At 41.7% G+C, this 21,901-nt stretch overlaps 1 protein-coding gene across 1 annotated transcript in view; it reads left to right on the top strand.

The window, feature by feature from the left end:
* The window catches only part of tafa4b (TAFA chemokine like family member 4b), a 40,524-nt gene that overhangs the window by 5,783 nt on the left and 12,840 nt on the right, over window positions 1–21,901 (top strand). Inside the window, exons 2-5 of the mRNA XM_044347678.1 lie at window positions 1,791–1,922; window positions 11,731–11,888; window positions 12,642–12,757; window positions 20,753–20,908. Of these exons, the coding sequence (XP_044203613.1) occupies window positions 12,643–12,757; window positions 20,753–20,908 (271 nt within the window). The 5' untranslated portion in view covers window positions 1,791–1,922; window positions 11,731–11,888; window position 12,642. The remainder of the gene's footprint in view (window positions 1–1,790; window positions 1,923–11,730; window positions 11,889–12,641; window positions 12,758–20,752; window positions 20,909–21,901) is intronic.

Raw genomic sequence — 21,901 nt, 5'->3', positions numbered from 1 at the left:
TGTATTGTGTGCATTTGTGATTGTGCACGAGGACATGGCCAAGCAGAGAGGCGACGGATGGCAGTAAGGAGAAGGGAGAGCAAGGGAGGCGAGAGAAATGAGCTGGAGAGAGAGAAAAAATATTTGTGTGAGATGAGGCGAGGGAAAAAGATTGTGTGTGTGTGTGTGTTTGTGTGTGTGCGTGTGTGTGTGTGTGTGATAGACTGCGTATATATGAAACGACCTGTGTGTGTGTCTAGAAGGAACTCTGCACAATGGGATCTTGTGTATTTGTGTGTTCTTGTATGTGTATGTGCGAGGGAGAGAAAAACACTGCACAAGTGAGATGATGATGATGGTGTGCGTATGCGTGTGTGTGTGTGTGTGTGTGTGAAAGGCGTTCTGGGGGATATGCTAGATGAATAAGCAGGGATCAGGCATGTAGGACTGGTGAGGTGACAGCAGCACGACAGATTGGAGATCACCTCCACACACACTAGCATTAACAGACTGACTGTGATGAATGGATACTTCCTGACTGCGAGGAGGAGGAGGAGGAGAGGAGAAAAGAGACGAGAAGAGAAGAGAGGAGAGGCAGTCTTTCATGTCATGGGCAGAAAGATGGAGAGAGGACTCTCATTTGTAAATGACAGTGTCCTGGACAGCTTTTCATCTCAGGCAGTTTCTGGGTGTATTGAGTCAGAGAACATGAATAGGCGTCATGCAGAAGCAGTGGACAATAACGCCTTCACTCATCCTCATGAAATCCGGTTCAGAGAAAATCCACTGTCTTTTCTCAAGCAGGAAAGACGTGACTCTAATAGAGGAAGGAGAGAGATAATAGATCAATGACTGCGAGTATTGCCTCTGTATGCCTCTGCATAGCGTGTAGCTGTTTCTTACCGCAAAACCACAACTGGACAGAGGTCATGACCCCTAGTAAAAAAGGGTAAGGTTCAGATGTTGCTGGCAGGCTACAGTGGTAACATGTGATACCTCATTAACTGTGTGTAGGATTATTCAAAAATCATTGTCCACTTTTCTCTGTAGCTAATGGATTCACACAAATCCCATTGTGTATATGGCCCAGCAGTCTTTCAATGAGTTTACTGTCATAAGGATTGGGTAGTTGCACCTATAATGTAATCCACATGCATTACTAAATTGAATTATACTCTGCTGGAATACTCAAAATAAAAGTGATTTTACCTTTGGTGTAGTCTGACTCAAGAAACTAGAAACTATTCACTTCAGTAAATACACTTTAACTTTGTTTCTGTTTACAACTATAATTGATCACTGTATTAAAATGAGCAACATTCTGTTATTGTATTAAAACCCTTTTAGAATTTTGAAAAAAACAAAACACAAGAACTTTGCTGTAATTCTTTATGTATTAATGTGCTTAAACTGTTTACCTGGCTCTCTATCTGAAGACATTTGACATAACACCATCGTTATCCCTTCACAGACAGGGATCATGGGACAGCGATGCGTAACTACATATAAAGTCACTGCCTACATCGCTGTACATACATATCAATAAAACAAACTAAACACACAGCTGATCCAACCCTAAAAGATATGGAAGATAATTCTAAAGTTCAGTTTTAATTTCATGCAACAGTCACTTTGTACAAGTGGGGACCAACTTGTCTGAACATTGGAGGTCTCATGTTTGAGCACCACAGCTGTGTGTTTTCCTTGTCCTCCATTCTCCCCTCTGTCAGTCAGTCAGTCAGTGACAGAGAGGCCTTGGTCACCTGCGTGCCGCCATCACACTCTCAAGACTCTCTAATTCCATCTAACAGGCCCTGCTTTGACTGACAGCTCCTACTGCCACATGGCCTTCCCCTGTCCAGCCCAGAGAAGACTGTGAAAGACACAGCAGCCACGTTCAAAATTACTGCTCTCATGGCTTGAAAGTAATTGACAGATTGCAGGTTTGTGAATTATTGTTCTTTATGTGCCAAGTGCATTTTAAGAGTCTGTCATGTTGCCTATCATTGAGGGACTTTTTTTTAAATAAAAAAAACCCCATCTGTTTGGAATTTTAGATGAATTAATTTATGTTTAATTTTAGTCATTTTCAATTGGGAGAGGACGTCGTAACCCTTTTGCTAAAACCGAAAATAACACCACCGCCTCAAGGTGATTTTCTCCACAGCTCCAACTCACTTTGACCATGACAAATCTCCCTAAGTGATAGTAATGATTGTAATTGAACAGGCACAGTTCCTTCCCACAGTGCTCTATCTATCACCTTGGATGCAATCTGCTGCTTCCACTCGTGTGTGTGTGTGTGTGTGTGTGTGTGTGTGTGTGTGTGTGTGTGTGTGTATGTGTGTGTATGTGTTTGTGTGTCCATCTGTGTGTGTCTATGCAAGAGACGGTGCGTCCCTGTTCACTCCCCTCTGGCAGCTGGCAGATGTGCTAGTAACTGTGAGCGACAGTGTGAGTGTGTGGGAGTGTTAGTGTGTTTGTGGGATTATGAAAAGCTCCCAGCATGCGCTACAGTGTGGGTCCACTGTGAAGCCGCTGCGAGGAAGCGGTGTGGTGGTGGCAGAGCCTGGGGCGGTCATCACAGCAGCCCTCAAACAACACCGCGCCTCATGAGGGGAGGACGAGGGTTTAACCCTGTGGGATGCTGAGCATGAAAGGGGGAAACAGTGGAAGGATGGGGGAGGAGAGGAAGAGAGAAACAACAGAGAGGGGCAAGAGAGAATGAGGGTTGGTTAGGATGGTTATGGATGTGTGAGAGAAAGGAGTATGGGTAGTCAGGACTGAGGGGAAATCTGTCAGAGGAGTGAGTGAGTGTGTGTAAATGTGTGTGATTGTGTGCGCAGTAGATGTGTGTGTGTGTTTGTGTGTATGCTGGAGGTGATGGCTTTGTAATGAAAACAGCAGGCAGCCAGTGGTCGAGGGTCCCTTTTACTGTCTGACTGATGTCAGTCACCAGCGGACAATAGCCTCCCTTGGGGATGGCTGCTGGGATGAGGGTGAATCATTTTCCGTGTTTGTGTGTGACATCCACACTGCCAAAATGTATAGAGTTGAATGTATGTTTGTGTGTGTGTGCATATGTATGTATGTGTGTATATATCTAGAGTCATTAAATATTCATTGTAATTCATCCAGGAAGAGGGTTTAACATTTTTGTGCATATCTCATCAACAATTAAATAACTTATAATTCTTGATGCGCCATCGAGCTATATCTTTTAGTTTGATTTGAATTTATGAAACTGAAGGTGAATCACATGTCTGCATATGAATGTACTTTTTAATGTACTGTATTACCGTAATCACACTGTGGGAACAGTTGACATAGTCACATTATGAGGACTTACCTCCCATTTGGGAACAAAAAGCTGGTCCTCACAAGGAACACCATTTGATTTGAGGATTAGTTTGGACTTGGTTTGTGGTTTGGGTTGAATTACCTCATGTAGTGGTTGTCATTTAAGTTAGGGTAAATTGGGTAAAAGTTAGGGTAAAGTTGGGGTAAATTAATGCAAAGTCTTCCTAAATTATAAAAACAAGTGTTTGTGTATTTGTGTGTGAGGTGGGAATATGCATGTACAAGTGTGAGTACCTTTGTATGAAATGTTTTTGATCGTGTACGATCCTTGTATGGACTTGCTTTGTAAGACTGCGAGAGTGTTTGTGTGTGTGTGTGTGTGTGTGTGTGTGTGTGTGTGAGAAGGAGAGAGAGGGTTAGAGGCCCTGCTTGTCTCAGGGGAGCAGAGTGATATGGTGTCATGCTCTGGAGCCCCACAGACAAATTAATTCACTTATTGACACTGCTGACACGTCTCAGTGACTTTGTAAAATGAACAATTGATCAGGCTTCCTCTCTCTCCCTGCTCTCTGTCTTTGTCTCTCTCTTGCTCTCTCACACTTCATTTTCCTGACCTCTCTCTCTTTCTCTTTCTCCTTTTCTCTCTCCTTCTTTCTCTTTCTCCACTCTGACTTCCTCTGCAGGTTTCTGCCTTTCCTTTCCTTTTACTTATTTCCTCATCTCTATCCAGCTCTCCCTTTCCTTTGGCTGGCCAGTTGACAGGCGTGGCACGTACAGTAATTAATATAATTACGTGCAAGCTGGTCATTAGCAGCAGAGGGGACTGATATAATCAAGATGTCGGTTCGTCTGCATATATGAGTTTGTGTGTATATAGATGTGTAGAGATAGCAAAAGAGCGTGTGAGTTCTCTCTGTGAGGGAAGCAGAGGTTGTGAAAGCAGCTGCGAGTGAGCTTTATCTGCGTGCGTGTCAATTGATTTAAAGCTGTTGTGTTAAGAGTCGGCCCAGAGTTGATCTTCAGTGAGAGTTTGTCTGTTGCTTTTCTCTGGGCCAGAAGAGTAGCTACAACTACAGAGAAGCCGAAGCTCATAGAAAATCAAAGCAGGCTCCACATCAAGGTTGTTCATTTTCCATTAATCATAATTTGAACACGAAGCACAATGAATGGCCACTGCTCTCGAGAGACTCACTGTCAGGGCCTCGGCCTGCTTTTGTTTGGCTCTGGGCTGACATTCGATACCAACAGCCACAGAGGAAGGGTCCAGTCAGGGTTGGCAATACAAAGAAAGGAGCAGGGATCAGTGAGAATGTGTGTGTGTGTTTGTGTGTGTGTGTAAAAACTCTGTTCTATTACTAGGCTAGGCCGTGCTGTTGCCTTTCCTCCCCACTGTGGTTCACTATTTCTCTTCTCTCCTCCTTTTGATACTTCATTTCTACAAGTTGGAAAGAGAAGAAAAACATGGGGGCAATATGGGAACTGGTGAAAAGAATAGAGGCTCAGTGAAAGATTGAAGAGAGGGAAGATGAAGAAAGAAAATAAAGTAGCACAATGTACACAAACGATTTGGTTTCCCATTACTGGAAAATTATCATGTTACCAGCGTTAAGATTAAAATTCTCATGAATGATTACAATCTCAACGCTAATACTAAGAAAGTCTGGTATTATTACTTTAGCACTGGTAGCAAATAGAGCCAGGATGTGAGAGGCAACTTTAAATTTGCATTTGCACATGATAGTTTGAATAAAATGTTTAAGTGTGTGTGTGTGCGCATGTGCTTGCATGCACAAGGGCTGGTGTGGAATCATTCTAGCGGGAAACGTATCTGCCAGGAGGAAGGCAGATCAGTAGTGGAGACAGAGAGCTTACTGAGTGAGCATAACAGTACATAAAGATTGCGCTTCACCATTCTAAATCACTTTTTTATCACAAAAGCAAGCTGCAGCCAGCAAGAATAAAAGAGGAGTTACAACAGGGGAAAGGCATCAATATTGCAGATACCTAGTTTGTCTCGGTTGTGTTGATGGGAGGAAACTCTTCCGAAAATGTGTGTGGGTGTGTACGGTCATCTAAAAGTGTCTCCCTTGCTTTCCACCTTTCTATCCATCTTCCAGTGCTGAGGGACACTGACTTTCAATGGCCTTTTATTGCTTTATTAGAGCGTGCTGGATTTACAGCCCGGGTCCTGCCTCTGTCTGTCAGCGGCTCTGAGGAGGGTTGCTCTGATCTATGTCGGCTCATGCTGGCTGTCTGGGATTTAAACGACATACTTGTAAAGAGGAAATCAGGGATCGGGCCATGGCCGCAGACTTGTTGTGTTAGGGAGCTAATGTTTATTAGCCTGTTAGTGTCTGTGCTTTTTTCCCCTCCATAAAACAAGTAACAGCCTACATCTGCCTCTTCCCCTCCTCTATTTTAGTGGAAGAGGTTGTTAAAAGACTTTAATGAGACTTGCAAGCAATGTGTGAATGTGACAAGTACATTCAGCAAAAGCAGACTGAAATAGGCGATGAAACAAATAGTACACGTTTTTGGGTGATGGACTTGTTTTTAAACTTTGTAGGAGTTTTTTGTATAGGTGTGTGTTTCTGTGGACATTTTTGTGTGTATATTAAATTATAGGTAGATTCAGACCTGTGTATTGGAGAGTGCAAATGTGAACACTATGTAGATGTGTGTGTCAATATAGGATGAGTCTGCTAACGTGTTTGTATGTGTATACCAGCTTCCAGACATGAAACATGCACTTGCACTCTGATCATTTCGGACTTTTATCCATGAAAGTGGGGGAGGACAAAGAGAGAGAGGGTGGGGGGATTCAGGAGGTGCTGAGTAGAGATGGAGTGGAGTTGGTGGAAAGAAAATGACAAAGGGGACAAAGAGTAACCTTGGAAAACACCAAACAAGAAAGACTAAAAAAAAATAGATTCATGTTGTGGACATGCACATACACACACACAAGCACACACATATTTTGTGGTCACTGGATCCTGAAACGACAAGGTGGGATTTGGACTTAAGTGCAGGCAGATCAATTGAGCTGTAATGGTACCTTAGTGCCAAGGCCGTTCTCTGAACTCTGCAGTCAATAGCAGAGTCAGGTAATGGTCCTGAATTCAGACTTAAACTCACAAATCTCTCTACTCTTGTTCTCCCCACCTGACCATTTCGCCAAATAGAGGATCCTCCATTTAATTGCTTGTTGGTTTATTGTACAATACAGTAAGGGAGGTGTGTAGCGGTATGGATGGATAGCAATGTTATTATTTGTTTCTCAGATGGCTTCTGACCTTTTGCTGTATGAGAATCATATGTTATAAAATTTTACAACATCTGTGTACCTTATATAGGAGCATATAGTGCTCAGTTATGGCCACTGTCATACAAGACTGTACTTAAATATTTATATATGCTGTTTTAGGAGCACATATTTACATAAAGGGGTTACTAAACTACCATATGCAAAATATAGTGATATGTAAGTAAGTTGTGTCATTAGTAGTAGTATAAAATCAGCAGAAACATGGTCATAAAACTCACAAAAAACAACAATTATGCATGCACAATTTGTAGTGCATTTCACAACATGTATAATTTTTGAAACAGTCTGGTTTGATATGGATGTAGAACTGTGGTTTGGTGTAAGCGTGTTTGTCTGTCATGTGTCTGACTCACATGCAGTATGTCCAAGATTTCTACTTCACCGCCTCTGCCTAATGCCGTAGTCGGAGGAACTCCCATGCACATTCACACAATTTCTTACATGCATACACACACATGCACGCACACACACACACACACGCACGCACGCATGCATCCATGTACACAATCATGCTCTGTGATGCGTTCATTTAAGGTAAAGAAGAAAATTTGGTGCGATATGATTAGAACTTGCAGTTGGACGGTATTGACTTTGTCAGTAGCAGACAGAAAACAGTGGGAGAGAAGAAAGCAGAGATACTCGTCTGCACATTGATAAAGGGAGTAGAGGGGAGAAAGAATGCAAGAAAGAGAGAGAGAGAGAGAGAGAGAGTGAAACACAGATGTATGGAGGCAAGGATGCTGTAGAGACCAATAGTGAGAGACATAAGAAGGAACAAACAAGAACCAGGAAAACAGCGTGAACATAAGGGGATAGAAAAATGTAAGGGCCTCTGGCTTCTGAATACATACTAGTGTGTTAATTTAAGTTTGTGTGTGTGTGTGTGTGTCTGTGTGAAAGTGTGTTTTTTGTGTTCGAGCACACACCTCTATCTGCCCAGCGACCCAGAGGAAATGGCGAAGAGCCGAATGCTGTAATGGTTTAGAGTCGGAGGCAGACAAATATATAGAAGCAGAACATTACACACCCTAACTGAATGTTAATACCATGCATATCGGCAGAGATCTGAAACGCTTCACATAAGATTCCACTGGGCTCTGTGCTTTCGCCCATTTCATTTTCAATATCTTTCCGCCTTAGGGAGATGCACTTTGTTTTACACTGATATGCTTTTTGTCTGCTTGGTCTGTGTCTAGGGCACAGAAAATCAGCATACTGAGATACTAGTGTGATTCTTGTGTGGTCTTCTTCAATCTCACTGCATTACTATTTTCCACACATGCACACTGGAACTCAACCAGAACCCATGTAAACCCATATACTGATATTTTTATGCCAGTATCTGAGATCTACTTAATTAAGTATTCAGTAGTTTGCAGAAAACAATTTTGTCAATTTACTCTGAAAAAAAAGATGCCAAAACAGAATTTTGAACATCACGTGACATCAAAACTTTTTTCTCAAAGCAACAGACAAAATTAATTTGGCAGTGTTAGTTGCACACTGCAGCACACGCTTTCTATTAATCACTGTACATGATTAATAGAAGAAGAAACTCCAGGACACAACGCTGCCTTTGACGAATTATTTTGCAAGGCTTTACTGACTTGAATCACTGAAACTGACTAAATTAAATTTTCATGGAAAATTAAATTTCAGGTTTACAGACTGTATGTAACTGGGGTCATGAAGAATCACTCTCTCCACACGACCCAGCAGGCAGTATATGTGACAGTGTTAAATATCTGATATTAAACTAAAGGCCACGATTGGTCTAATGAATTGGCCAGCCTATATGTCAGTCTAACTGTGATGCACATTCATGATATGTGAGTGTGTGAGAGACAAAATAAGTAACAGTGTTGATTGCATCGCACAACACAGCAGTGTTTGGTCAGTAGTTGAGCTTAAAATGTAGAGGAGAAAAAGAATTATTCTTGTGGTGGTATAAACATTTTTACTCAATTTCATGGCATTCTGTTCATTTGGGTTTTGACATTTCATGTTTACAAGTGGAGATCTTTTACTGATGGGGAAAGCGTAGGTGATCACCTGCCTGACAAATAGGATTTGTTCTTTGTAGGACCAACATGCGTATCGAGAATCAGAGTTCCAAGTTAGTTTTCATGATCATTGACCAAAATCAAACTTTGACCCTGTAGGTCAGGTAATCAAAGACTTCATGATGGGAAAATCCACAGTATTTATATCTATATTGTCAAGCCCAAATCATACATTGTCTATTATCTAAAAGTCTGAAACAGACTTTAACAGATACATATCTCATTTCTGTTTTTGTCATCAAATCTGATAAAAAAAAAAGCATGTTAGGGAATGCAATTACTCCAGTGAGAGATAACACATCCATTTAAGACAGATAAACCACAGATATTCACAAAAGCCCAGAGACAAACACTGTTACATACTAAACAGGTGACACCGAGGTTATCAAGTAATGGTGCAGTTACTATTCTTTGCAGGAGCTCAGTTCTACTGAACGGGAACTTCCTGTACTGTCCTGACAAATGATATAATCTCTGTGACTGCATGTTACTGACTAACAGCAGAGTGTCAGTGACATCTCCATCATGCAGAAAATGTTATGCTGTTTTATTTTTGATGTGCAACATTCATGTTTCCTGATTTGGCAGATAAAGTCACTGACACTTTATGTTCACGCATAATTTTGCGAATTAATGTGTGCATGTGCATGTTTTTGCGATTGTGTGAGTGTGCTCGGAGAGTGCTGACAGATGTTGCTGTTTGGATGCAGGGCACACAGATGTATTTGTGGCCGAGGTGGGATTGTCTCATTGCATGTCAATGAGCCCCCTGTGTCACTCCTGTGTGATTATTGCAAGAAATGACACAAATCAGCCTCTCAGCCCACAGAGACACAGAGAGACAGAGGAGGTGGAGAGGGTGATAAAGGAGTAGGGATAATTTTGGAAAGAGTGAGACTTGATGTTCTCAGATAATCTTGATCACGTCTGTGCACTCTTTTTTAAATTGTGTGTGTGTGTGTGTGCGTGTGTGTATGTGTGTGTTTGTGTGTGTGTTTCTGTCCTTACTGCTGCCAAAACCAGTGACACCTCACAGCCATGATGACCAGCTGAGCCCCCACACACCTCTGCCTTCTTCAACATATTGCCTCCAGGGACACTTGGGCCTTTTTGGTGACATGAATGCTTTGTATAAAAATGTGTGTGTGTGTGTGTGTGTATGAAATTGTGTTTCATACACACAATCCATGTGTGTGAGCTTGAGACCCAGTAGAGGTGACAACATCACTGTGACTGATGGGACTCTTTGTCCCTCAAGTCTTGACGAAAATGAGCTGCATCTGGAGACCACACATACATACACACACATACACACACACATGCACTATTGTGCTCTTTTAATGAGTGTATCAGAGAACAAAGCTGATAAAAATGCGCACCATGGCCCAGCCTTTAAAAAGAGAATAAGAAATGGGCTACTGTGCTGCCATGCAGCATGCCTAATCACTCCGGCACACACAGCACATGCACCTTGCATACTGTACAGGAATGGACACACACACACACACACACACACACACACACACACACACACACACACACAAATAAATCAACAAATATGCACACAAATAAATAAACACACAAATGCAAATCTAGCTAATACACAAATATATAAATACTGTACATGTCACAGTGGGTACAACTCTTCACTCCGTTGTAGAGGATGGATCTGACACTGTTTCTGCATTTGCTTTCCACTTCCTCTGCACAAGCATATACTTAAGAGGCACTCCTTACACACATTCAAACACATCCCCTACTTAACGCAAAGTGTATCTGTGTATCATTCTACTAACATAATATATAATCCAGTATATGATCTGATTCCTCTACCATCCATACTTTTTCTCTTTACCATAACCTTTCACCATCATCCCCTTTACATTTCCTGTCCTGTCCTTTCAGTTGTCTCTTACTTGACATCCCATCTTTCTCTTCCTGACCTGTGTCACTCCTTGATATTGATCTTTGTTAATAGTCACACTTCATATTCAAACAGTACTTCTGTTCATTAACCCTGTCTCACTTCTTGTATCAGAGGTATGTCTTCTCGATCTTTTGACTGAGTAGTGCCTGTTGTTGTTGGTTTGTTCCCCACTAGGGGGCAGTGGCACCACACTGATGGCTCAGTAGAGGTATCAGGCTTGGTTGGAGCTGACACATTCCCAGGAAGTTTCTGAACATAACAGTGGACTGAGCTGAATATCAATGAGTCATGATGAATAATGAAGGTTCGAGGAGGGGAGAACATTTTGTTATTAATGTGAATCTGTTGTCTTTCATTTAGATTGCAGAGTTAGTCCTTTTGTAAAGAGAGGTGTGTTGACACACTCTTACGGCGGGATGGTAATTTACTCTTTGTGTGTGTGTGTGTGTGTGTGTGTGTGTGTGTGTGTGAGTGTGAGTGTGCAGAAGTGCACATGCATCAGAGGCTGTCACTCAGCTGTAATTAGGGAGAGTCTCTCCTGCTGTCATCCGACACTGTTTGAATTTACCTTGCAAACACTGTGTGTGCAAATATGTGTGTCTGTGTGTGCGCTGGCATGTGTGTGTGTAGAGCTTCAACTTGTGTTTATGGCTGGTTTGATCATCTGATTTGCGGCTGGTGACTGTTTTAGCTGGGAGGCTATTCTGAGGGTTTTTCTTATGTACACCCATTTTGGAGTCAATTTAAGTTTTACCTTGTGAGGTGCACTCTTTAGTGTCTACTGTCTATGTCCATCTGTGTGTGTATGTGCGTGATAGAGTATGAGGAAATGTGGGGATGTAGGAATCTGTTAGTGTTTGGTAGACAGAGAGGGCGAAGCTGTGTGTGATGTCTAGAGTGGGGATCACATTCAGCCTGGGGGTAGGTGAACCTATTGTAAACAATGGATCTGACAGAATCTAGGCCTTCACATCTCTACCCCCGTGTGTGTGTGTGTGTGTGTGTGTGTGTGTGTGTTTCTATGTATGTGTGAGTGTGAGTGTGTAGACCTTCATACAAGGCCATCGGAGGCCACTGAGGAACCCCAGGGCAGACTGGCCTCTCTGACCGCATGTCTTTGTACCTCCTCTCTCCAGGGGCTTCTTCTGGTTGAGGTGAGGAAGAGGAGAAGCAGGAAGAAGACGAAGAGGAGGAGGAGGAGGTGAGCTGAGGTGTGAGTGAATGCAGCCATGGCCTGCAGCCCCTGTCCGTAGAGGAGCTAGTCAGTGGAAGAGAGATCAAAGACAACCAACAGGTGAGATGACATCCAAGGCGGGAAATATAACAATAAAAAATACATCTAGCGCCACAACTAATCAATATGTTCATTATCGGTCAATCAGTTGATTATTTTTATGTTTAATCGATGCATTGTTTAGTCTATAAAATGCCTGTCACAAGTTTTCAGAGCTCAACTAACAATAGTGTCCATCGAACAGTCTCAACACCAAAGATACATGATGATTAAAACAGAGAAAAGCAGCCAATCTGGAACAGGCATCACAACTGTTGTTGAACTGTTTTTCAGTTGATCGACTAAGCAATAAATTGAGTAGTTATTTCAGCATTAACAACATCTAAACCACATATTATAAATTTTCTTTCAATGTTAACCTTTCACGACTCATAAAGTCAATTTTTTCATAACTGTCTGTTCCTGCTGCTGGAAGAAAATTGGAAGCGTTAATCCTAATGTAATACTAATGGGCATAAAGGATGCTGGTGGCACAGTGGTGCTGCTGGTTATTTACCCACATGGACTACACTGTACTCTATGTGTGGAGTGAAAGAAAAATTTCCTCAGGTCTATTCTGCTCTCGAGCTTGTCATTTTCTTCCTTTGACCTTTGCCGGCTCACCTCTCATATTGTTTCTTCTTGTTCGAAAAGCAAAACTTGTTGTTTGCTGTTTTTTTGGGGGGGGGGGTTCTAACCTCTTCTCATGCTCTCTTCGTCCTCCTCTCCCCCTTTTGCTCCCTCATTGCTCTCTCTCCTCTTTCCCTCTCTCAGGATGAAACTGTTGAGGAGGTCAGCTTGGCCTTTGCAGGTGGCCTTCTTCGTTGCCTTGGTGATGCTCTGCGTTGACCCCGTGTCCGCTGGCAACCGTAACCATCGAGGACCGACAGGTACACCAGGTCTTGCTCCGAACCCCCACCTCCAACACCACAAGAGGTTAATTACGCTGTCACTGCAGAGGTACAACACATGTTCCCTTAGGCTGCCACTGACTGAGCCATTCTGATCCTGGAGGAGGGGGCTAAGCAGGGACAATTTGCTCTGTCCCTCGGTATGACAGAATGTAATCTAGACAAGACCTCATTTTGGGCTTGGATGCAAACACGCCCCTGTTGAATGATCGAGCCCGTACAGATACAAATGGCACTTAAGCTGTCAGGAGCTGTCAACACAAATAGATCAGTGTGGGTGTGATCTGATCTATTCAGAGTGGTTGCAGACATCCAGCAGTTCAAAGCCATTGTTCTCAAGCGGTCTGATTCTTAGTGGTTTAGGGTCGCTATAAAATAGGGTGTATGTCTAATGTAGAAGAGGCCATGTAGGCTTCTAATCCTCAGGCCCATAATTGCCAGTGCCTACATTAATATGCATAGCTCTGCAGTCCCCCTTTCAACCAAGGCACCGCTTCACTTATTCTTTGAGAAATCCATGAAAAAAGATAGAAAACCATAGCCACAGCTGACTTAATTGAGGCCCACAAGCTAAATCTATTCTCTATCTTTAATTTCCATAAGTCATCGAGGCAGACCTCCAACCAAAAAATGACCAACACGGTCTTATTAATATTTCATTAGGGCTGGCTACAGGGACAGTTGTGCTGAGTCACAGCATCGTGCGCTGACTTGTTGGCGACAACCTCCCGAGTCACCTCTTCCTCACACTTAATTATGACAATTTCCTTAATTATGTCTTGGTTTCTTTGCTCTCACCGCTCGTGTTTTGCAAGGTGACCTTTATGTGCCATCGAAATGCTACCAGCATCCAGTCTGTGCAGTGAGTGATGGTATTAGTTTCCTTTTGATGGAGAGGAGGCAGCCTGCTTACGGCAGGGACACTACTAATTGCAGGCCCTGTATATTGTGAAGGTCAGCATGGGTGCCCACCCCCTTCTTATTTCACTCTTGCTGTGGAACAAGATGACTTGCTTCCAAACTGACTGGCGCTTTTTATTAGAGGGTTTACTCTAATTGGTGGAGGTTTAGGACTTGTTGGCTGTGAATACTAACATGACACACACACACACACACACACACACACACACACACACACACACACACACACACACACAGCAGTTTGAGGCTGAAAAATAATTGGCTGCTAGATACGTTTTCTATGTTTCTACTTAATGTTTTTACTGCTATTTTGTTGGCAGGTGAGTTAGGCATTTGTTTGATCCATGTTGCTGTTGATGTACCATTAGCAGCCACATGATGGCTCTAGAGGTCAAAAAATGCTCTGCTAGATGTATGTGGGTTTTTTTTTTTTTAGTTTTTATATCTTAGTCTCATTTACTCAGTGTCATTCTCCGAGGCAATCTTTCATTTTACAGAAACTCACCTCAAAAACAATTCTTTAATGGGAATGGATGGAGTGAATGTCAACTAACCATGCAGATATGATATGACTGACAGTTGTCACTTTAAATCAGTGTGGACAAAATAACATCTGGTTCTTTTTGGTTTTCCAGCAGAGTCATGGTGTCTCAATAATTTCAGCCCATGCACACCAGGCTTAAAGTGTCTGAAAACCAGTTTATCTCAGTTTATTTTGTGTTTCATCTGACCTATAGATGGCAAATGTATTGAATACATCTTCAAACAATTATGATGAAACGATTTAAAAAAACACATGAAGAGATTGTATGTATATTTTCACATTTTAGAGCCCTCATCACCTGCCATTGATTAGCAAATAGCATAAAGATGCTAGATAGAGCCTGCAGTTGAGTGCAGGCATGATATAGGAATCTGTTACCCAGGACAAAATAACCCCTGTCCTTCTCTCTCTCAGTCCCAGCGGCCCACATAACATTCAATGTTAATGGCACAAACAGAATGCATATCATTTACATATAGTAGCACAGATAAGAGCTTTGCCTTAAACAGATCTGTATAATACCGAAACATTCAACTCACAAAAATAAGCTAATGTATTCATTACTTTTACTGCCATGTTCACAGTTAGACCTCTCACAAACAGAATAAAACTGTGTGGGAAATTTTCAAACCTACTACCAAACACACAGCAGTAAATATTTTAGCACCCCCATCAGATCTTAATTGCTATTCATTTAGTTTTGCATTTCATAATAATTAAGCAATTCATAAGCAGGTCACACAATAAATTGCAGAGGTGTCAAAGTAATCCAATACAAATAATTACGCACTTCAACCGTATGTGTCGTTTCTTATTTAAACATCAGACTTTCTTGCTGGTAAAATCATTGACTGTGCACTTCAAGTTCTGCTTCTGAACAACATTATCCTGTATTTTGACAATTAAATCCCTGGCACTAAAATTCTCTTATGCCCTTCTTCTTCTTTTTTTTGAATGTTTGAAATGTGATTATCTGAATCCAACAGTTTAGTCACTACCTTGCACAACTGATATACTTCCATATGCAAAACTAACAGTGGGTATGACAACTTTACACAGCTTATTATAGCACGCTTAGTGAACCAATCAATTTATCGGCATCTGGGATTAATCGCTAATCCTGTTCCATCATTTAAAAATTCCCCAGTCCAACATACCATTTATGACAAATTATCTCTTAAATTCCCAGAAAGATAGTTTTTTTTCATCTATTTGTTAGTGGGACCTCCTGTATGCACCTTAGCTCATGTGAGGAATAAGAAACCCAGCTCTTCCTGCATAAAAAGGGCTGCTGTCATAGTCATGCCTGCTTGAGATTGTTGACATCGCTTGTGTGTGTGTCCATGCATATATTTGAGCATACTGTACACCAGCCTCTGTGTCCTTATCTTACGCTGCTTATAAGATGTCTCCTTAAAAAACAATGCTGGCAAGGTCTGAGTGAGCAGGTTTTATTGGGGATAGATTTATTACGCAGGAGTACTCAGCCGTACCAGCGACCTGTTATGATAATTAGCATAAAGCCGGGTGAGGCCTGATGTGGGCCTGTTAAACACTGATAATGTCAGGAGGATTGATGGGCTGCGCAGGACCAGGGTGAGGAGGAGATGGAGCAAGTGAGGAAAGTGGAGGAGGGTAAGGAAGGGCAAAGAAGGAACTCACAGCTGGAAGAGGGCAAATGGAGAAAGAAAGGAGGAGGGATTGGAGATCATAATAAAACAACATTAGGAATTTTGGCTCTAGGTGCAAGCCTCCTCCGACAGATTTGCTTGAGATCTGGCCTTTCATGGCAGCGGACATGCTTGTCAGGTATTGACAGCGGAAAGACACAGCTTTTTGATAAATTGCATGATGCTCCTGCTCGCCTGTGTCTGTCAGAATACATCAATCGCCTGGATAACCCATCAGTTCAAGGTAGCTTGGTTTGTTGGCTGCCCAGCTACTGTTGCCACCCCTCCCACCTCCCTTTTGCCCGCCGCAGGAATAGAAGCATTTAGCCATGCTTGAGAAGTCTTCATCTCAGCGTGTACAGGGCTCTATTACATTGAGATGGCCATAACAGAACGGTTTAAAGGCAACACTGAGACATTAGATACGCTGTTATTATGTGTATGTAGCTGAAGGCGGACTGCGGATGAGGGGTGAGAGGATGCAGCGCTCTGAATGGGGGCTGGTGGAGGGGTGACAAAACTGAGAGGCCTCACAGTTGAGCTGCCGTACTTCAATCTGCTCTCCAGACCACTTTCTGATGTTAGGGACATGTTGTGGTTTTGTATCATTTTGATTCAAAGTTGGTTTTAGCCACAGCTGACTTAATTCTATTTATTTCTTAACTTTTGCACTATAGAAAATCACACCGGTCCCTTCTTATAGGACAGATGTAGACAATGTTCTTTGCAATTCAGCATGGTTGCGCAATCAATTAAATGTTTATGAATAGTTCTTTCTAAAAGAACACACACATGTAATTTTTTGCAGCAATTTGATTGTAACAATTATTATTGAATAGCGCCAGTTACATCTGTGTACTGTAGTACAACACAAACAATACATGGAAATATTGCGCTAAAAGTGCTAACAATACTTAACATAAGTTTCTTGTTTCTGGGCAACAAGAGTGGGTGGATTTGGGTTTATTTCTCCTAGATTAAATAGATTTTGGCTGTAAACTCTGTATAGCCCTCTAACCTCTATTCATTGATTAAGTACCTTGGATATTCAAGGGCATATAATTCATACCTACGCAGCTCTTTCAAATGTGTGTATTTGTGCTTACAAACAGGCCCACACTTACAGGCTAGCAAACATATTCACTTTAGACATAACTTCATGCACATATTGACGTTTCCACCCACTCTATATTCCACAGAAATTAATAATCAGCATTAGTATTTTGACCTTTTCCAGCACATTATCATTGGTGCGGCATGACAAACTTTTCCTCTGCATGGGAGAAAATGCCAGCTGTCGGTTATTAAAGTAAAAAAAAAAAAAAGGTCAGAATGCCATTGATATACAACTTCTATTACTGCTTACTCCATGGTTTTATCCTTTACTCACAGTTCTATAATGCTTCATAGAAATCTTACCATCTCACCACTGGACTGAAGTCAGTTTTTCTGAAGTCAAATTGTTGCTTTGCTTCGCTGTTTTTTATGAAATTGACAGCAAAACCACAAAGAGAACAGACTCTTGTGTATTCTGATGTTGCAACATGTTTGATTTTTTGTAAACATTGTGGTAAAAGAAATCCATATTTTGAGATTCATGATGTGATATGTAAGTAGAAAGTAGCTCATTTGAGCAGGCTGACAGCTTTGTTGGGGCTTTAACATGCACACTCAGTTTAAGGTTATTGGTCATGCTAAACTTTTTAAAGACATCTTCACGTAATTCCTAGACTTAATTTGTCAGACTAAAGGAGGTGATGTAATTACGGGGTCATTTGATTAAAAAAAATCTTTTTGGAAATATTCAGTCGACTGCAAAAAGAAGTACATCTTTATTACATTTTCCCCTCATCATTTTGCTTCAGTTGATGATAGTTTCAAGGCAACAAATCATCAGTATAAAAGATGTGTTTCTGCACGCAGTTTGTTGTGCTACTCCCTGATGAAGGCCACACCGGCAACATCTGAAACACACTGAAGTTGTTTTGAATGTCCTTTTTAACTATCCATGAAAGAAAACCTTTTAAATTATTTGTTTGAAGAGCACCTTGGACTCTCTTTTTTCATTAAACTGCAATAGTAAACCACAAGAAAACCCAACAGAGTCCTCCTGTCTTCTTTAAAACACAAAACACTTTGAGGCATGTAGACTGTCCTCATATACCTTACACCATCCTGAATTTACCTTCTAGACTCTAATATATACTTCATTAAGATTTAAATCAGCCTGCAAAGCTTAGCTGACACAAAAAAGGAGCATAAATGAAGTTCAGGTGGGTTTATCCTCCACTTCCATTGCTGCTCACCCTCAGAGCTTTACAGTTTTAGAATACAAACAGCCTCGGCCCAGGTCTGATGTAGGCAATAAAGAGAGGAGACCTGTGAACCTTCTGACCTCATTATGCCAGCAGGAGGCGAGCCGCTCTTTGTTCTCTCTGTTGCCTGTGACACTGCTACTCCTCCTCCTGTATGACTCCCTCTTTCTCACTAACAAGCTGCCTATTTCTGAGATGGGGGCAGCCGAGTCACCAAACAGCGCGATACATTTTCAGTAATGATAATGAGGGCACAAGTATGATTAAAAACAAAGCAATTTGATGATGTTTGATTTAGACTTTCATCTTTTTTCCATCTGCGCATATCCTTATTCATTATCTTATTGGTCACAGTTGTTTATTTTTTTTCCTCCATTGTTACTCAATGCTGAAATTGTGATTATTTGTTATAATAAAGCTGCACTGACAGCCCTTGTCCCATCAAGTTCTATTCTATTCTCTTCTATTATAGATTTTGATCAGCATTTATATGTGTGTGTGTGTGTGTGTGTGTGTGTGTGTGTGTGTGTGTGTGCGCGTGCGTGCGTGCAACGGGGATCCGGCAGCTGCTCCAGCCTCAGGAGACCCTGAGACAGAGGAGTGAGGGAAATGAAAGTGGAGGGATGATAGTTCGCCCTCAGAGAGCCAGGGATCATTGATGGTGCTCTCTGGAGAAGAGAACAAACAAACTTTAAATCAGAAAGGATGAGAGGGGCCATGGCCTGCAGAAATGGAACCCTCTACAGAGTATGTGTGTGTGCGCCGTGTGTGCTGCGTTTGTGTGTTTGCAGCTGTGTGTGTGTGTGTGTGTTTATGTGCTCGCTTTTGTGTCTGCCTGCAAAGCTCATTCAGGCTGAGCATGAAAAGTTTTGCAGTCTGGGTAAAGTCACGTACATAAATGAAACCTGGGCTTATGGTACAGTATAACCAAGGTTTTTCCAGGGCTGTAAAGAGGCTTATAGGTAGTAATGTCGCCAACAGGGTTTGCTGTGCTCGGGGAAACGGTGCCAGAGACTCTCAGGAGTGCACAACAAGCTTTGGGAGCGAAGATAAGGCTCCTGGAATCCGTTCAGAAGCCATAAGCAAAGATTAGATTTACTAAACATTTTACCCAACATTTGTGGCCGGCGTGTTTTCCTTTAGGTGGCAATAAAAAACCTCCTCCTGAGAGATTCATGGGTTTAATGTGCTGAGTAAAATATAACATAAGCAGGCACTGTAGGCAGTGTACACTTCTAAACATTAACATACAGTATAAGCCTATTCACACATTATCCTTTTAGCATGCTGTTATACTGCATGTGTTGAAAACCTGTAATACCCACACATGTGACAGATGTGATGATGTTAAGATATCAACTGCTACATACATCACTATCCCTGTGAGTTTCTTTAAACAGTATGAAGTCACGTATCTTTAAGCACTCGGCGACTGGTCTATTCAACAAAACAATTCCCTGAAGAGGAGCAAGGAGAGATAAACGATTTGCCTGAACAGAAATAATTCTCATTAAAAGTGTAGTGTTTCAGCAACATCACACACACACACACACACACACACACACACACACACACACACACACACACACACACTAAAATACCACTAGGCAGAAAGCTTTGGATAAAATTTACTTTAAGTTAAGCGTGCCCTTCTGTCCCATTACTGTCAAGAGAATGTTATAATTAACCGGACCAAGGTCTCCAGGGAAGTGTGAGGATAATCAAGGGAGATTAGAAGCTGTTTGTGTGTTGGAGGTGTCAGGTGAAAAGCAATTATCCTCATATTAATTATGACTTTCAGGAAGGAGCAGGAACATGCACACACGCACACACACACACACACACACACACACACAAAGACAAAGACATAAACAGAAATACAGAGATATGTGAGTACAAGTGCAGATGTGCAGCTATCCACACACATGTACAGTGTATACACCCACATGTGTGTATATCCACTTAACACTGAAGGGTTCTGGCCAGAACACATAATGATTTAAATGTATCCTATTAGTGGGTTTCTCTACTCCACCACATGACTCCCTGATAAAATGTGCATGTCTTTTCTTTGCTCAGATCAAATGGTTTATTTTGTCTGAAAGGAGTCCAAAGAAATAATATTTTTTCAACATTTCCTGCTCTCGTTGTTTCTCTTCTCCTGCACACAATGGCAACAACAGAGCTGCCTCTGTGACGAAGTTAATGAGGGCACTGGGCTGCAAATGAAAGCAAAGTCTCGCTAAAGAGTGTTTACTTATGAATCAAAGAATATGAGACTGGAATAAATTGAAGACTTTATACAAAAGTAAATAATTCAGCAGATTTCTTTAATCCTCAAAGTGGCTGGCGAGGTGTACATATTATTGTTATTTGCATCACAAATGTATGTGAATTTAAACTTGATATTAGCGCCAACAAACCATCAAAATACAAATAAGCCCCTCTAAAAGTCTATGAATTTGTAGCAAATAATCCCCCTCTCCCCTCGCTCTCTCTGTCTCTCTCTCTCTGTCTGTCTCAGTCTCATACCAGGTGAAACAGGGGACATGTGAGGTTGTGGCTGTCCATCGCTGCTGTAATAAGAATAAGATTGAAGAGCGCTCTCAAACCGTCAAGTGTTCCTGTTTCCCTGGGCAGGTCGCCGGCACCACCAGAGCCAGACCCTCCTGTGTGGAAGGTAAAAACCTCACAACCCAGTGTGCTTGTATTTGCGAATATGTATATTCATATGTCTCAGTGTACTATTTGCAGCCCCATAATCCAGATCCTATGTTTTTTTTTTTTATGTCTTGCTTGAAGCATCATTTCCAAAAACAGCAAGTGAATCCACACAAGTGGCTGTCATGTCTCTGAAATGGATAAAGAGCCAGTATGCATTTTTATTTTCTGTAAAAATGTCAGTTTATATTTGTGCGAAGAAAAACTGATGTAGCAGATACAAACTGTAATAAAACTATGCAATGAAAATGGGGGTGACAGTTTCGGTTAATTTTGCTTTTGACAGACTGACACCCATTAACCGATAACTAACTGATTAATTTTTAAGAAAAGTTGTGATGTAGCTTTCATTTGTGAAAGCTGTCCAGCAGTCGGTGATCAGAGCTAGCTTGTCTGCCCTGGTTAGCTTGACTTTTAGCTCATCCTTCTTCACCTCAAAGTGTTTTCAATGCTTTTAGTCACACTAACTCTTGATGGCATAACATACCACACCGATTGGCAGTCTGTCTCAATCATTTGGCACACCAACTGGGTGATGGCCTCGGACCGGCGCACATCACACTTTCTCCCCCCCAGCTAGCAGTGATGTGATCTCTGGCTGTGGAGGAGGAGCCATCCTCGGACATGGCAGCATAGTGCTAGTACCATATTGGCCTGAATACAAGGTGACCCTGATTATAAGACGACCCCCCTTTTCCAACAACCGTTTTTGGAAAAATAATGTAAACGTTACCTTTTTGAATATAATTTACATCATACTATAGTTACAGACTCACACACTCTCCTACCAGGCTCTTGGAAGAAGTCAAAAATTATTTTCTCTGGCAGTCAGCATTTATACAACTGCCTGTTTTTCTTTTTGAGCTCCTTATCATCTGTCACAGTGGTATTTGGCAGCTTGACATATTCCGTTTCTGCTGTAGAGATGTTGGAAGACACTTTGGACTTGTTT

Source organism: Thunnus albacares, chromosome 4, assembly GCF_914725855.1.
Source record: "Thunnus albacares chromosome 4, fThuAlb1.1, whole genome shotgun sequence".
NCBI lineage: Eukaryota > Metazoa > Chordata > Actinopteri > Scombriformes > Scombridae > Thunnus > Thunnus albacares.
This window is presented reverse-complemented; position numbering and strand designations above follow the sequence as displayed.